This window comes from Typopeltis vanoorti, chromosome 5 (assembly GCF_054136105.1).
Source record: "Typopeltis vanoorti isolate ZY-2024b chromosome 5, IOZ_Tvanoo_1.0, whole genome shotgun sequence".
In the NCBI taxonomy this organism is placed as follows: Eukaryota; Metazoa; Arthropoda; class Arachnida; order Uropygi; family Thelyphonidae; genus Typopeltis; species Typopeltis vanoorti.
In genome coordinates, this window is record NC_143553.1 from 79743758 (window position 1) to 79761840 (window position 18083).

Genomic DNA, 18083 nt, shown 5'->3' on the forward strand with positions numbered 1-18083 from the left:
ATTTGCAAATCTAGGGGAAAGCAATCTGATGACGCCGTACAGGATATTCCTGCATCATTAATAGGTCTACGAACAATTGGCGTAATATCAGTTCTTCCAGTAAGAGGGAACTTACGAACTATTTGGACTGCGGTCATAATATTTTGACAAGGCAGTATGTATTGTTACCTTTTTTACACATTTCACTCTCAGCGAAATATGTATGTAAATTTAAACATGTAAACAAATAGAGAATTTGTTTGTATTTAACTCTCAGTTATTATATTTTATATTATATTATAAAAAAAATAAAACATCACGCAATGAACGGTGAAAATTCTGCATCATTCGATGAGTTAACAATACTATATTACGAGCATGCTATGGTGTGACAACCACCGTAGTTACATATTCCCCCACCTCCCTTAAAGTAGTTGCATTGAGAATATTACGCGTATTTATTTGAATAAAGTTAACATTAATATACTTGTAATTCTTTAGAAGTGAGCGAGCACTTTCGAGAAAGATGAATATTCAGCATTATTAACACTGTTAAATAAAATTTTCAGATTAAAATACATTTTATTTAATTACAGAAAACTGCAGGTAAATCTTGTAAGGTCGCACGCCGCTGGTAAGTCTGTCAATCATTTTTACAGTTATAATTAATGTTAGTAACTTTTACCTTTCGATTAAACTTTTCTTTCAGATAAGTTAGAGAAATTTATTTTTTATTAATGTTTTTACTACTAATAAATTTGCCCAAATATTATATATTAATTTTGCTAATCATGATTAAATGTAACGATTCCTATTATTCCTAAATGAATTGCTTAAATACACAATTTAATTTATTACATAAGGTTACTTGATAAGATCAGTATTTGTACGAGGTAAATCTGACCACAACTTCCCCAAAGCTACAGGCCCATCAGTCTTCTTTCCTGTCTTGGCAAAGTAACAGAAAAGGTCATCCTATCAAGACTACAATCAGCAGTGGACCAACAGAAAATAATCCCAAATGAACAATTTGGATTTCGCAAAGCTCACAACACGGTGCAACAAATTCACCGACTAACAGAACATATCACTCATGGCTTTAACTGGCACCTTCATACTGCTGCTGTATTTTTGGATGTTGCCAAGGCCTTTGATAAGGTCTGGCATCAAGGCCTTATCTTCAAACTAATTGAGAACAATATCCCAATTAAACTAGTGAAACTCATATATTCATATATCAATGAAAGATACATGCAAGTAAAACTCAACGGAATTGTTTCTTCAAGGCGCAAAATCCTGGCGGGAGTACCTCAAAGTTCTCTTCTGGCCCCAATACTTTTCACAACTTACATGGCAGATGTTCCTCTCAACCCAAAAACTACTACGGCTCTTTATGCCGACGACACCGCTATTCTAGCCAGATCGCTCAGCCCTCACCTAGCAATCACTAGACTCCAAGGAAGTATCAATGAGCTAGCAAACTGGTTCACCAACTGGAGAATTCAAGTAAACCCCCTCAAAAGCTCATCCATGATGTTTTCAAGAAGAAAGATCTGCAACAAAGAAGACATCCTGCTCTCTGGTCAAAAGATCCCATGGCATTCAGAGACCAAATATCTTGGGGTATTGATGGATAAGAAACTCCTTTTCAACAAACACATCAATCTCGTTTGTTCCAAATCTTCCAAAGTCATAGCTCAGCTCTACCCATTGATCAACCGCAAGAGCAAATTGAACCTACATAATAAATTGCTTCTTTACCAGATGGTAATACGTCCAGTCATTACCTACGCCTCACCAGCATGGAGTCACACTTCAAGATCAAACATTTCAAAATTACAGAGAATCCAAAACAAATGCCTTAGGATGATCCTGGATGCACTGTGGTTCATCAGAAATTCACAGATTCACCGAGAAACCGGCACTCCATACATCTCCTCTCTTCTTCGTGATCTTGCAGAAAAATTCTTCGTGAAGTCAAGTTCACATTCAAACCCACTAATCGTGCAAGCTGTCAATTACAATGAGTCTGATTACTACAAACACAAAAGACCGAAGGCTATTCTTCTCTCAACTGATCATAGCTAACACTACTGCACTTAGAGGGCGAGCTTAATTGCTCACAAATCTCCCATTCCCAAATAACTCTCATTACAGATAAAGGGGAATATGAAAAGCACTTGTGCTTCACCCATCCTGTCAGTAACGTCAATGGGTCAATGGGGGAGGTAGATCTGAGATATAGTTCCGTTACGAGTTTTGAAGGGTTGAATTCTGAATGGCGGTTGCCAAGTGTTTATATATGTGATCAGTGATTTAAATAGTCGTTATGATTTTCTGAAGTTATTGAAGTTATTTTCTGTAATATTTTGTAAAATATTTGCTACTGATGCTGGTAGATCGATTTGATCTACGGGATATTTATATTTATATATAGAGGTAAGTGTTCTTCATTCTGTGAAACATTTACTACCTTTGCTGGTAGATCGATTTGATCTACGGGATATTTACATTGGGCTCTAGGTCCCACTTCTCAAACTTTATTCTAATAGAGTTGTTGCCTTCTATCAATCATGACCAAACCTCTCAATGAAGGCATATTTGAAGAAGTTTACAAAGAATTCCTAAGATTAGGAAAACTTTTGAGCCACAACTGGCCAGGGAAAGTAAAGCTGTTAGATACATTCCCCCCAACAGCAGCCACAGAAGATAGGATGGATGATTCTAATGAAGGAAGTATGTTGACTGAACCAGAATCAAGTCACTCCACGAATACAGAGAATGCTGCATCTCAGGATAATACTCCGCAGTTTTTGGAAACCAACACAGAATTTCAAACAGTCAAAAAGAAAAGGAAAATCTCCTCTACTGCAGCAGATACACCCAAAACAGTGGAGATAGAACCAGATAATGTAATTAAAGAAAGGGTACCCCCAGTCGTCCTAAGGGCCAAGGAGCACTGGACGTCCGTTGCATCCACACTGAAATCTTCAGATATCACCTTCATTAAAGCCACAAACACAGAAGAAGGGATTCGCATACAACCTAAAACATCATCAGATTACAGAAAAATGACCAAACTTCTAGACAACAACAATTTGCCATATCACACTTTTGCACTCAACAGTGAAAAAAATTTAAAAGTAGTGTTAAGGGGAGTAACTGAAACATTACAAATAGAAGACCTCACTGCAGACTTCCAACTTAAGGGATTTAGTCCAATTAAAGTCAGCCGAATGCGGAGAGCTGATAAAACACCCTATCCCCTAATTCTAGTGGAAATAGGCAAAGATCAAAAACATATATACAATCTCCAAACCATCTGTGATCTAATCATAAAAGTTGAGGCATTGAAACATAAATCAACTACAACCCAGTGCCATAGATGCCAGAAGATTGGGCATGCCCAACGATGCTGCAAGGCTGAATTTCGTTGCGTTAAATGTGGTGACAAACATGCATCAAATGAATGCCATAAACCTCGTACACTTCCAGCAAAGTGTGCAAACTGCGGAGAACCACACCCTGCAAACTATAGGGGCTGTATAGCATTTCCTCAAAACCAAAAATTACAACTCAAAACCAGTAAACCTCTTCAAGAACAAGCGTCTTCCCATCAAACCATAGTCTCCACAACGGATGGAAGATCGTATGCTGAAGTTACAAGATCAACCTTCCAGAAGGACCCAAAACCAAAGCAGTCACAGCGAACCAACAAACCTATCCTACTGAACATAACAAGCCACTTAGGTGAAATGCTTGCTGAACTCCAACAAACCAACCCAACTCAAGAAGCCAAAGATATCATCTTAAGGCATACACAATCACTCTTAATGGAAATTCTTAATGGATAAATCTAAAATAAAACCGAAATCATTACAAATTGTTTCATGGAATGCAAATGGTTTATCTATCAAATTACAGGAGCTGCAGGAGTTTGCAGCAGAAACTCAAGCAGACATCATCCTCATAAATGAAACACATCTTCGTCCAAGTGACAAAATCAGAATCAATAGTTATAGCACTTACCGTACAGACAGATGCTTTGCTAGAGGTGGAGGCACTGCCATCTTTGTGAAAAGTAACATAAAACATAATTCAATAGCAGAACCCCAAACAGAACACATGGAAACTACAGGAATAGAAATACATATGGAAAACACAAGCAGCATTACGATATATGCAGCCTACAACCCCCCAAATAAAAAACTCCTTGAATCTGACTTAGAGGTGATACTAAATACAGGCAGAGCAGTGATTATAGCCGGAGATCTTAATGCCAAACACTCAGTCTGGAACAGCAGAAACTCAAATATTAATGGAAGAATATTCAACTCTTACACCACTTCAAGAAATATAACAGTAATAGGACCCACTGAACCCACACATTATGGAGCTACCGGTCGTCCTGATGTACTAGATATAGCTATATTAAAAAACATAGCGCACAGCTATCAGATACAAGCAATCAATGACTTAAGTTCTGATCATAACCCCATCATATTACAACTAGGCACCATACAAGATCTAAAGGAAAACACCACCACATTTATAAATTGGAAACAACTTCCCTCAGCCTTCCAGGAAAACCTTGGTCCAATACCGCATATAACATCTGCTGAAGATGTAGAAAAAGCAGTGAAGACTCTTGAAAAACAACTGCTGTCAGCTATAACGCAGGTAACAAATATAACCAAATGTACACCATCAAATAAACTTCCACAGGATATAAAACGTCTTATCCAAGAGAAAAACAGATTAAGAAGACAATATCAGAGAACAATGGACCCAGCGGATAAACTAGCAGTCAATAGAGCAACAAACCAGGTTCGATATGCCCTGAAGGACCACCGTAACCAACTCTGGAATAACAAAATTCTCCAATTAAACACAGAGGATCAATCAATATGGAAAATGATGAAATCACTCCGTTCAAAGCGTTTTACATTTCCTCCAATCCAAGGTGAATCTAATGTTGTCTATAACGACGAGGAAAAAGCTGAAGCATTTGCTGACAGTTTAGAAAAACAATGCAGCCCCAATTATATCAATACAGATATAAATTTCATAAGTAAAATTCACACCCAAGTGCTTAAAATAACTCAAAATGCTTCATTCCAATCCAATAACAAATCCGTGTCACCAACAGAAGTATATGAGATTTTAAGGAAACTAAATAACAAAAAGGCTCCAGGTCCAGATGGAATAACAAATAAGGTACTCAAGTTCTTCCTCGCAAAGGGGTTATACATCTAGTAGCCATCATTAATGCCATCCTCCGGCTAAATTATTTCCCACAACGATGGAAAATTGCCGACGTTTTCCTAATTCCCAAACCTGGGAAAAATACACAGTTTCCTGAAAATTACAGACCAATCAGCCTTCTTTCATGCATAGGTAAGATAGCCGAACGTGCTATTCTCACACGGCTTCAAGAGGCAACAGATATCAACCATATAATTCAAGATGAACAATTCGGCTTTAGTAAATATCACTCCACAACGCTACAAATTTACAGAGTTATCGAACATATAACCCAAGGGTATGAATGGCACCAACACACTGGCGCAGTTTTTCTAGACATCACTCAGGCATTTGATAGAGTATGGCATCATGGACTAATTTTTAAACTACACGAAGTTGGAATTCCATTGCCGCTAGTGCTACTTATCAAATCATATCTACACAACAGAAAATTTAAAATAAAACTCAACGGTATCAGATCCACAGAGAGGAGAATCACGGCCGGAGTACCTCAAGGCTCTCTACTCTCTCCCCTACTCTTCTCCATATACATGGCAGATCTCCCCAAACTGTCTCCAGCTATCACCGCTCTGTATGCCGACGATACAATCATTATAGCCAGATCCCTCCATCCACACCTGGCCACAATCAAGCTGCAGAGAGCAGTCAATGAATTGGAGGATTGGTACACCAAGTGGCGTATCGCAATTAATCCAAACAAAAGCTCTGCAGTACTTTTCACCAGACGTAAAGCAGAACCGAATACAAGCATACAAATGTTTGGTAAAATCATCCCTTGGTGCAATTCTACCAAATATCTGGGAATTCATCTTGATAGACGTCTAAACTTCAAGTCACATATGGATAGTGTTGCCACTAAGGCAAGTCAGACTATAGCACAGCTATATCCACTTTTGAACAGGAACAGCTTCCTAAGCATAAGCAACAAAATCTTACTTTTCAAATCGGTAATCAGACCGCAACTAACTTATGCCTCTCCAACCTGGGGTCACACAACTAAAAGCAACATCAACAGACTTCAGATAATACAAAATAAATGCCTAAGAATGGCATTTAATGCCCCATGGTTCATCAGAAACATCTAGTTACATCAAGAAGCCAATCTTCCAGATATTAAGACCTACATGACAAGCATTGCAGAGAAATTCTTCACAATCACGGATAATCACCCAAATCAGTTAGTTTGACAGGCAGCGGACTACAAGCCCTCAGATCGTTTCAAACATAAATAACCGAAATCCTCCATCGCAAGAGAAAGCTGATACAGCCTCAATGCTCACAATGAGCGGGTAAATTACCCACAATAATCTCATCACCCACAATCTGAAATCCAGATGAAGGGATAAAGAGTCAAGGACTCAGTCCATCAACCAATTAAGTTCAAGTTCAAGTTCAAGAGGTAGATCTGAGAAAAGTCCTTTTTAGGACTTCCAGGGCAACAAATAGCAATGCTGTAGCTAATGAAAGTTTAATTGAGGCTCGGCTATTGCCATTACCCAGCCATGACTAGAGCTTTTAGCTCAATAACACCTTATCCACACGGATTTTCTTCATTCAGATGACGGGATAAAGAGTCAAGGACTCAGTCCATCTCCCAGTTCTTTTAAGAACTTAAGGTAAGATCTGAATCAATCGACCGTGAGATGCGGTGATTGATTCATTCAATCCAATAACCTTGGAGGGTAATGGATGGCAATGCTGTAGCCAATGAAGCTCTAACTGAGGCTAGGCTATTGCTGTTACCCACCTGCCGTGATCAGAGCTTTAATAGTTCAATAACCTTATCCCTACACTGTCCTCTACAGAGGAATATAAAAAGCATTCTTGCTTCGCCCCTTTAAGCCAGTCCTTATCCTTATAAGGACTATAAGAACAATATAGGCAATAGAGGATTCTTCACAACCTTATGTCCTTTTCAGGACTTCCAGGATAACAAATGCTGTAGCCAACGAAGTTTCAACTAAGGCTCAGCTATTGCCTTTACCCTGCCATGACTAGAGCTTTTAGCCAATAACACCCCATCCACACAGATTTTCTTCATTCAGATGACGAGATAAAGAGTCAACAACTCAGTCCATCGCCCAGTTCTTTTAAGAACATGAAAATAGAGGGGGATGCGAGTTTATCGACTGTGAGATGCGGGTCATGAAATGATATAGTCATTACTCCAAGGGAAATGAATGGCAATGCTGTAGCCAATGAAGTTCTAACTGAGGCTTAGCTATTGCTGTTACCTTCCTGCCATGATCAGGGCTTTAATAGCTCAAGAACACCTTATCCCTACACTGTCCTCTACAGATAACGTGGAAGATGAAAAGCATTCTTGCTTCGCCCCTTTAAGCCAGTCCTTATAAGGACTATAAGTAGTACGAAGTTGATATAAACTTAGCGATTTCTTTTGTTATTTGTTATATTATTTTGCGTGACATATTTGGAAAGAAGAATAATGTAAGAATAGAAGTATACAAACCATCCGTCCATTTCTCGCCCATCCAAGACGTGAGTCCTCACATTAAGTGTGGTAGGATTAATGCAGCCGCCTTTCCCACTCCCTTGCTGCATTCTCTAAGGGCAAGTATTTTATGCATGTAGATGTGTGTGTTCAAAGTGCTGATTTGCTTGTTTTGAGGGATGAAAAACCTTTCGTATGAGACGGGCTAAGTCGTATTTAATTGAGAAGCTGTGGTAAAGATTCTTCGCACCATAGGATTCGAACTTAGGTCTTTCTAGTCAAAAGACTCATTCAAAACCAGCTGAGTATGAAGGCAATAGTATGTTTGAATATTCTCTTGTAATAGAAATTGGTATAAAATGTGCAATACGTCTGTTAATAACGTGTATTCTCTGTCCTGTTTGCTTCATATGCTTTACGGGATGATAAACCAGAGTTTCCAAGAGGAAAAAACCTTTCTATCTCCTTTTGAGACCGGATACTCACCTTCAGCTGAAAAATCTTTATAGAGGTTTTCTCCTAAAACACAAATTTCATTTTATTTGCATAATTTAATTATTGAATTTCTAAATATTTTTTATTCAAGTATATTTTGCATTCATTTCATTTTTCTATCTTCATACATAGGTGTTGGACAGCCTCTTTCACCGGAAAAAACAAGGATGTTGCTTGGATTAAGAATTAACGTTTTGGCAAAAGGATACAGCGGAATCTCTTTAGAGACTTTACAAAAAGTAGTGGATGCATTCAACGGTAAATCGTAATTCTTTTTATTAATCAAATTAGTATGCTTTATCCTTTCATTAAAGAAATGATAATTTGCGTGGTTGTTTATGGATCATATTTTAATCATTTCATTTTTAAGATGAAGGTTTTTTTTTGTTGTTGTTGTTTCCTAGTGAGTTAATAAAATACTCTCAATGACCATTTTGAATGTGTGGTCTTCACACTTGCATTAAAATTTAGAAAATGTTTACAATAAGGGAACTTTATATATCACCAGTCCTATTACGTTTCTTTTCTTAGCATCTTGTCTTCCTTGGATACCCGAAAAAGGAACCGTCGGTGCTAGTGGCGACCTTGCTCCGCTGGCTCACCTGGCTTTGGGGTTAATTGGTGAGGGGAAAATGTGGAGCCCTGAGTCTGGATGGGGAGAAGCCAAATACGTAAGTAGATTCTCATTCTGTAGACATTGTGAGTTTACTGTTAAAAAAAAAAAGGAGTTCCATTGTGAAAGTACTAATTTTGATAAGGTTTCACGGGCCAGTGAAACCTTATCAAAATGGACCAATAGAAGGCGAATATATGGACGCTTTGGTAAGCGCTCATGTCTTCTAAGTGGTCCGCGTTAGGACAACTCGTGAATGCCGGCAAGTGTATTCCCGTAAGCTCTATGGTCGACTCTTTTTTTTTACGAAACTTTCATAGTTTCTACATTTGGCTCTGAAATAATGCTGGATCTAATATCCATGTGCTTTATATATTTTACATAAATTGAAATAATCTTATTCACAGAATATTTTTATATACTTCTATATACAGTAAACTTTGTTTTATATATTTTCATATAAAGAAAAATCCTTTTTTTTTTTTTTGTCCCTGTCTGCAGGTGTTAGAATCTCATAACTTAAAACAAATACAACTGAAGGCCAAAGAGGTATGTGTTTTATCTGCATTGTAATGTAATATTCATATGTTTTGAAATAACTATGATTAAGAAGTTTTGAATTTTGAAAAATCTGATAGGAACAATGTCAGTCTGACTAGAATTTCTTTCCAACATAACATCGACTGATACTGAAAGTGGGGAATAGATTAGTGGTTATAGAACAGGATATTTTCTATTATTTTAAATTAAATTGCAATCAAATTGTCTTCCAGTAATATTTCTTAGCTAAAATATTCAACTCTTTTAATCATTTTAAAAATGTGTTCCTATGCAGCAATGGGGTAATTTTATCAATCGAGATTACACATGTATACAAAATAAACTAAATAGTATTATAAAATAGAAATAATGCTTTTAAACAAAAAAAATAATAAAATAAAATAAACTCCTACATGTCCTACTGTCTACTAACTAACATTTCATCAGGAAGATAATTTATGATGGCATAAATTAGTCACGTGCATCCTTTGACATACCAATCATGAGGCGTTCATTGTTGAGCAAGATTTCCAGTTGGTTATGAGCGTAATGAAGATGAAATGGGTTACATAAACGTATAAATAAGACTTCCAAGCATCAAGGAGAATAAGGCCTTTTGTGTTTAAAGTGCCATGTGATCATATCATATCACCTGCGATGATTTCTTAACTTTTTATTGAAAAGCGGTTGTCTTCCATTTAAGACATCAAAGCAGAACACCAATCCATTCCGTGAAGTTCTGACAAAAAAACCGTGTTGAACTTCTGTCAGTGTTGTGTAAGAAAATAATGCGTTTATAATCTATTTTTGCAATCGTAACAGTTTGGTTTCTCAAAGAAGAGTCATTTATTTAGTAATTTTGACGAGTCGTTTTGGAGTCAAAATGGTGGAATAATCCATTATTCCACCATAAGAGGAGTTGGCGTGAAAATATTTTCCCGTATGAGTTGGCTTCTAATGATACTCTTCCACCTTTTGATTTATTGATCTAAAGATCATGCGCAACAATGAACGTATCACGATATGTCACGTGATTAATCTACGTCATCATTAATACGTTTCAAAACATAAACGTTTTGATAAAATGATACTCTTCCACCTTCTGATTTATTGATCTAAAGACCATGCGCAACAATGAACGTATCACGATATGTCACGTGACTAACTACGTCATCATTAATACGTTTCAAAACAAAAGCTGTTAGAAGTGTTCGAATTTTTTATTTATTTTATTTTTATTTTTATATTCATTACTTATCATCCTAAAACAAACAAACTGTCCAAGAGAACACGCAGTTTACACACAAGAAAAAATATATATTTAAGCACGAGACTAACCGCCTTATCCTGTACGGTTGTAAAAGCCAATCTAGACTGGTAGGGACCTTATGTGCACCGCTGATTATTATTATTATTATTATTAGTAGTAGTAGTAGTAGTAGTAATAGTATTGCTTTGGGATCATGAAAAAAGTAGCATTGTATCTCACATTGAAATAATGTTGTCGTGATTTAAATTTTATACATATTTGCTGTTCAGTTTTTGAATTTTCAGCCAAATCTTTATGCTAATAACACGCCAATTTACCTTTATAATATTTTCTCCATTTGGTATCCTATCGACATTTAAAGAATGAAATTTTTTTCTGGTCATTGGACGAAATCCAGATCCAGATGTTCAGTGGTAGATAATCTGATGTTGGAATTATCGCATAGGTAACATTAGAATATATTTTAGAGATAATTAAAAGAAAGTTATATAATATAGATACATAAATATAAAAATTGAAAAAAATAATAATTAAAAAATAAATTTATTTAATATTTATAAATTAATTTTAGAATTAATTCGAACACCTTTTTGAAATTAGTATTAACATTATGGTAATGTATGTTGCTGTGTTATATTTGCGATCCTATAGAAATCGGCATAATTTTAAAATAATTTGAAATTATAATCATTTCATTTGACTTGAAAATATAAAATATTTTAATATTGTATATACATATTTCATGTTTGGAAAACAAATCAAAGTAAATCATATACTAAATAAATTTATATATTATTATTCACATATAAACCGAATATTACGATTTATTGTTATTATTCATATTTCTTGCCGATATTCAGAAAAGTCTAACTTGATATGTTTCTTATTGCAGGGAATCGCACTTCTGAATGGGACTCAGTTAATTACTTCTATTGGTGCCGAAGGTAAGATGAAAACTCGAAGTTCATTTTGAAATAGAAAAAAAAATTATTATGATGATTTTTTCGTTATATGCCGAGCTTGTCAGTTGAATTTAACCGAACTGAACATTTTCAAGATAATATGAATTGTCCCAAATCCAAAAGACTGAGAAGTTTTAATTCCTTCATCAAAAATTGAGCTCATGTTGTTCAAAATTGTCAAATATTTCCATTTCGGCGTCTTAAAAGTCTAGTGTAGTCTTTCTATTCATAAGTGTAATTGTAGACGAAGTGTTAAGCCTTATTGAAGGCCTCAAACTTATTCAAGCCCCCTTCAATCCAATTCTTTAAATGGAATAATCGTCTTTACAATCAACTTCTTGGTTAAACCACAGAGGCCCTTTATTTCCCCCTTCTCTTCTATAAATCTATTAATGGAAAACTTTGATAAAGAACTCATTCTCAAGCAATCCTGAAGCTTTGCTTTCGGATAATTTGGAGGCATATCATATTTAAATGACTATCTGAATTCTCTCACTACCTTCCAAACCAAAAATTCAATTCACGTTAGGACTACAGAGCGAGTGTCAACTATTTTCTTGATGTTATAATCTAAAAACCATCACAAGGTGGAATTTTATTGAGTATATCCGAAACACCACGTATTTTAAAATTCAAAAATAGATTGAAAAACGAAAAAAAAAAAAGAAAGATAGAAAGAAGAAGGTGTTCTGTCCAAAATTCTATGTATTAATGCAATCAAAACATCGTAAAATATAATATTTATTTTTAAAACATTATTGATTACTCGTATCTATCGATAATTGCTTATATTTTAAAAACATCGTGAAAAGATTTTTTATGTTTTTTTTTTAATGATGATGTTATTAATATTCTGATGATTTTAGCTGTGGAAAGAGCAGGAATCATAGCTCGCCAAGCTGATGTCGTCGCCGCCATTACCTTGGAAGTGTTGAAAGGAACAACACGCGCCTTCGATGGAGGTAAAACAGCATCTTTCTACTCATTTCTATAAACGTTCTTAGTGAAAATAAGGTGTGAATTGAATTCTTAATTATATTAATGCAGGCGGAATCCAAATAATGTTCTCCTATACTGGGAGTGAGTAGAAGGAACGTAACAAGATTCTAATCTGCAGTATGACTAAATTTTCGTTCCAGATTCCAAAGTTTCTTATAAAGAAACCAACCCCTATTGCAGTTCCATTTGTTAAAAATGTGAGTTACACGTTATTTTTTAAAAATTGTTAGATCAAGGATTAGCCATGAAGTGTATTGATAATAATGTTTAACTTTGTCAGCTATAACAGGGCATAGTTGAGCCAACTTGGTCAAACTTGCTTATCATTGTTATGATGGACGCATGTTGATGGCATTTTTTTGAAATTTTCTTTAGATATACAAAAGGTCCGGCCACATAGAGGGCAGATACAAGTTGCAAGACGGTTAAGATCCCTCCTTCACTCCGAAACACATCCTTCGGAAATGGCAGGTACGAAGTAAAACTTATATAACATGACCAATCTATCTTTTATTCTTATAGTCCATATAATAAGGACAGTCTTAAAAGGGCGCAGCATTTATAAGGATAAATGCTGTGCCCTTTTAAGAATGAAAAAATAAGAATAAAAGATAGATATTTATTTGTGGGATATTTCAATATATATCGATATATTGAAATATTTTAATGGTGTATGAAAAAATAAAAATATTTATAACATCAAAAATTGCTCTAATTCTAAATTCTTATATTATAAAATAATAAAATAATATTTTCGATTGGAATTTTAAGAAAATAGTTTGATATTTTCGTTATCAACTTCTAAAAGTATTAAATTTTCCGTTTCAAGCATTGTTAGATGCTGCCATCTCTCGGCAAAATCGAACATTTCATATTCTAATAATATTCGTTTTTCTTTTCAGTTAGCATTAACTAAGTGTACTTTTAATAATTTGAGTTGGTTTGCATTGTTTTCATCTTCTTACAGAAAGTCATCGTTTTTGTAATAGAGTTCAAGATGCTTATACTTTACGATGTTGTCCACAAGTGCATGGAGTTGTCCATGACACTATTGAATTTGTACGCGATATCATTACGGTGGAAATGAACAGTGCTACAGATAATCCAGTATCCTTTTATATTTGTAAATAAGTAACACAACGGCCATTAAAAAAAAAAAAACTTCTTAGTATTTTCTTATTTTCCTTTAAAATTATCCTTAATCAATATTTCAGTTAGTCTTTACGGAGAGGGACGAAATTATTTCTGGTGGAAATTTTCACGGGGAGTATCCTGCCAAAGTAAATATTTCCGAATTTTTATTAAAATTTCACAGATTAAAATTTTGAAATTAAATAATTTTATTATTATTATTATTATTACATAATTTTTTTCGCGGCTTTTTGTCCAGAGATTGTGCTGCCATCTCGGGACAAATTCAAAATATTTTGAAAGGTAGACGTAAGTATTTTAAATTTGATTTAGTTAAATAATAATGTATATATAAAACACCACGTGCAGAACTTGATCAAACTTCCTTGTGAAATTATTTGTTGGTTTCTTCTTAAAGATAATTTAACTAAAATATTAAAAAGTCCTAAAACTGTATCATGCTATATTCAGGCCGATTTCTTGTGATAGATTTTTTTTTTTTTTGTACAGAGATTGTGTTGCCATCTCGGGACAAATTCAAATATTTTGTGAAAAGTTGAAATTTATAATTTGATAAAACCCAAATATTTTAAATTTGGTTTAGTTAAATAATATATATAAAAAACACCACGTGCAGAACTTAATCAAACTTCCTAAAACCAATTTTTAAATTAGAGGATGTTTTTAAATCAGTTTTTTCTTTTTTATTTGAAGCCTATCAACAAATACTGAACTTATCTTCTCAGCTGGTTCTGATTAAGTTAAAACTAAATGATAAAAAAATATTTAACAGTGCCTCAATAGTAGGAGACTTAAGATGTTTAAAGTTTCGAGACGACTCATACAATATTCTGATGGTTTTGGTTTTAGTTTAAGACCAAAACCATCACAAGAATTTAACATTGAGCTGAAAGAAATATTTCAGATATATCTGGTATTTAATTCGAAATATAATAAGGTGCTATCAATGTGATCGGTCTGGATGGCCTAGTAGGAGTAGCTTCTCGCTCCAGGCTGGAGAGAGAGAGAGAGAGAGAGAGAGAGAGAGAGAGAGAGAATGTGAGTTCTAATAACCTGTGTGACATTGATATACATAGATGATTACTAATTAGTAATACTAAAATCATAAATATTTCAGTATCTTGGTAGCAATACTTTTATGTTTTCATTTACAAAACCATTTGACAACTAAAATTAATAAATTTTAGTAATAATAATAATTTTCTGTTTCAGGCTTTAGATTATTTAGCAATAGGAGTTCATGAACTCGGAAGTATGAGCGAAAGAAGGACGGAACGTTTAATAAACCCAGGTAGGAGGAATTTTTATTTCCTATTGCTTTATAATATTGCACTGATGGCATGTATAGACTCAAAAAAAAAAAAAAGATGTAAAAAAAATACTGAAGTTTAAGGTGATATTTCAAACTAGCATACCAGGAATAATTAATCGATACAGGCTGAACATCAATAATGCAGGTCTGAATCAGTTTAAAGTCCTTCTGTGTAGCGCAGTCCGAATGTTCTCAGATTATGGAAACTTGAGTTAGAAACCTGTGTAGGGCGTAAACACTTATAAATGTGTTCATCTGAAGAAGATATAGATTACCAGGGCTTTTTCTTCGGGAAACTATGGTTCTTCCACCCTGCGAAACAGACAAACCAGCCATAGAACACTGCAACTGAACATAGCACATATAAAGTATTAATACTGAAACTTATTCGCATTACGAAACTAGGAAATTGAAATTTATTCTTAATTAATTAATAGTAGAGAACAGGGGAGGCTCGGGCATAGGCACTGCAGAACTACAGCATCCCCCAATTTTTCTCGATACATAAATATATTTATTAATTTATTTATATTTGCTTGTCATATTTAATTTTATCATCAACAATCCTATACAATTCTCTTATTTTGTATAAAAATAATAAAAATTCATCTTGTAGCACTTAGGAGGGCAAATGATGCTAGCAGCACTGTGTTTACCACAGTGTCATATTGCTACGCGCGCAAGCATATGCACATCATAGTGAGATGCGAGCTGCTAGCGTGATGCGGCACTGTCCCTCGCGCAGTTCCACTGTTGTTTATATGCAGTTTGCGCCAGTAGTAGTAGTAGAGGGTTCGTAGTGCTTATCGTGTTTACTCCGTCTCTTTAAATATTTGGACATTAGAATTAAAAACATAACATTTGTTATAGTTTTTATTTTAAACAATATTTTCTCATGTTTAATTTTTTTTTAAATTTTTACCATAATTTTGATATTTTATTCAAACACGTATCAACTGTACTTACAGTGTGTATGTATATTTCGAAAGTTGCAGCACCCCCACGATTTCAAGCCACGAGCCGACACTGGTAGAGAAGCTAGCTGGTGAATTCACTTCATTAATTGACAAATATTCTTGCTTTTCCTTCTTCTTTGCTGTTTGCTCGTAAGATTTAACGTGATAAAAACAAACTGCGGATGAAGTAATGAAACGCTTATGAAGTAGATAGTGACTAGTGCTAATGGAACATACTGAGAACAATTTGTTCTGAACTGGTCAGAAAGGATTTCTCCTACTCTACTAATATATTTTAGATAAAACGCTTCTCTGTCTCCGAACACTTTTCTGGCATTTATCCAAAAGAGGGTGATCAATGATTTTCCATTATTTCAGCAAGGTTCCAAATCAGACCAAACGAAACATCTCTCTTCGGTTTATTTCTGTTAGCCAATCCCGTGTGGACAGATTTCTTCTCGCAAAGACTTCCTCCTCTCTCATTAAACAGACAAACCTACCAGAAACATTCAGGCAGACAAAATATTACTTGTAGACATACGCTCGGATGATGGTTTAAGGCAGTGGTCCTCAAACGTTTTGAGGTCGAGGCGCATTTAAAATCCTACAAATAATTTTAGGCGCGCTATATACAAATATCTGAGAAATATGTTATAATAATTAAGTCAAATATTACAGAAAAAAAATAATGCGATAAAAAAAAATAAAATGAAACATACCTTAAGTTTATTCATTCTTGTGTTTATGAGAAACATGAGCATGATGTGTCCTAGCGATTGTTTCAATGTTTGGGCACATATTTGAAAGGCAAACTCTCATTTCCTCGTCAATACCTTGAAGACTTCCTCTCTTTTTACACTTAATTGTGGTGAGGGTAGAAAATCCTAATTCACATAAATATGATGTTGAAAATTGTAGTAAAATGTTCAAAGCTTTTTTAGATATTGACATATTCTTCTTTTATAGAAATCCAAAAGGCTTCAAGAGACAATTCCTTATGTTTAATCATCAATCCACGATCAGTGGATATAGCTGCCAGTTCTTCTTCTTCTGTTAATGTTAAACCAAAATTACTTGAAGTTTCCATAAATGGGGTTCTAATCCAATCGTATTGTTCAGTGTTAAATGATAGAAAATAAGAACTCAATTTTTCTTCTAAACTTTGTTCAACTATTATTGGAAGTGTTTCATTTATGCAAGTGTTACTTACCAATGGAAACATTTCCAAATGACCTTCAACAGCTTTTCTTTTCCAAATCTGTAGTTTTCTCTGAAATGCTTTCATTTTGTCAGTGGATGTGAGAATATTTTCTTCTTTCCCTTGCATGCTAGTATTCAAAATATTGAGCTGCTGAAATATATCGGTCAAATACTGTAACCTGACAGTCCAAAATTCGCACCGAAGTAGGTTACAAAAATGTAATTGTTTCATCTCTTCAAAAAACGCAAGAAGTTCTTGTCGTAGCTCGTGTACACGGGTAAGTACTTTCCCCCTTGACAGCCACCTCACCTCAGTGTGTAAAAGCAGCCGTTTGTGTTGTGAATCCATATCGATACAAAGCTTTTCGAATAAACGCGATTTGAAAGGTCTTGTTTTAATAAAGTTTACCATCTGAACAACTTGATCTAAAACTTCTCTTAATTTTTCTCCCAATGTTTTTGCCATCAAGGCCTCCCTATGAAGAAAATAGTGAGTTACGATAACATTCTCATTTTGTTTTTTTACAAAAGATGTAAGGCCCTTAACACAGCCTACCATGGAAGGGGCTCCATCTGTACAAATGCCTACACAAGACTTCCATGTTAACTGCCATTTATCAAGATAGCTATTCAAAATGTTAAAAACGTCCTCAACTTTTGTAGACACATTCTTTGCAAAAAAGAAACTGATTTACTATTTGATCTTCATTAATAAAACGGACGAATGCTAAGAGTTGCACCTTGTTGGTAATGTCTGTTGACTTATCAACTTGCAATGCAAAATTTGAATACTGAAGTTTATTACTGCATACATTTTAATCGATATCAGAAGGCATTTCTATGATACGCCTGTGAACTGTATCGTTGGACAGAGGAATCTTGCTTATT

General features: G+C 34.7%; 1 protein-coding gene across 1 annotated transcript in view; it reads left to right on the forward strand.

Annotated features, from left to right (window-relative positions):
• LOC150106585 (histidine ammonia-lyase-like) overlaps positions 1-18083 on the forward strand; it is a 43961-nt gene that overhangs the window by 18095 nt on the left and 7783 nt on the right. The window contains exons 7-16 of the mRNA XM_090392555.1: positions 576-613; positions 8324-8449; positions 8723-8862; positions 9306-9353; positions 11507-11558; positions 12443-12538; positions 12951-13046; positions 13543-13682; positions 13790-13855; positions 14940-15018. Of these exons, the coding sequence (XP_090248681.1) occupies positions 576-613; positions 8324-8449; positions 8723-8862; positions 9306-9353; positions 11507-11558; positions 12443-12538; positions 12951-13046; positions 13543-13682; positions 13790-13855; positions 14940-15018 (881 nt within the window). The remainder of the gene's footprint in view (positions 1-575; positions 614-8323; positions 8450-8722; positions 8863-9305; positions 9354-11506; positions 11559-12442; positions 12539-12950; positions 13047-13542; positions 13683-13789; positions 13856-14939; positions 15019-18083) is intronic.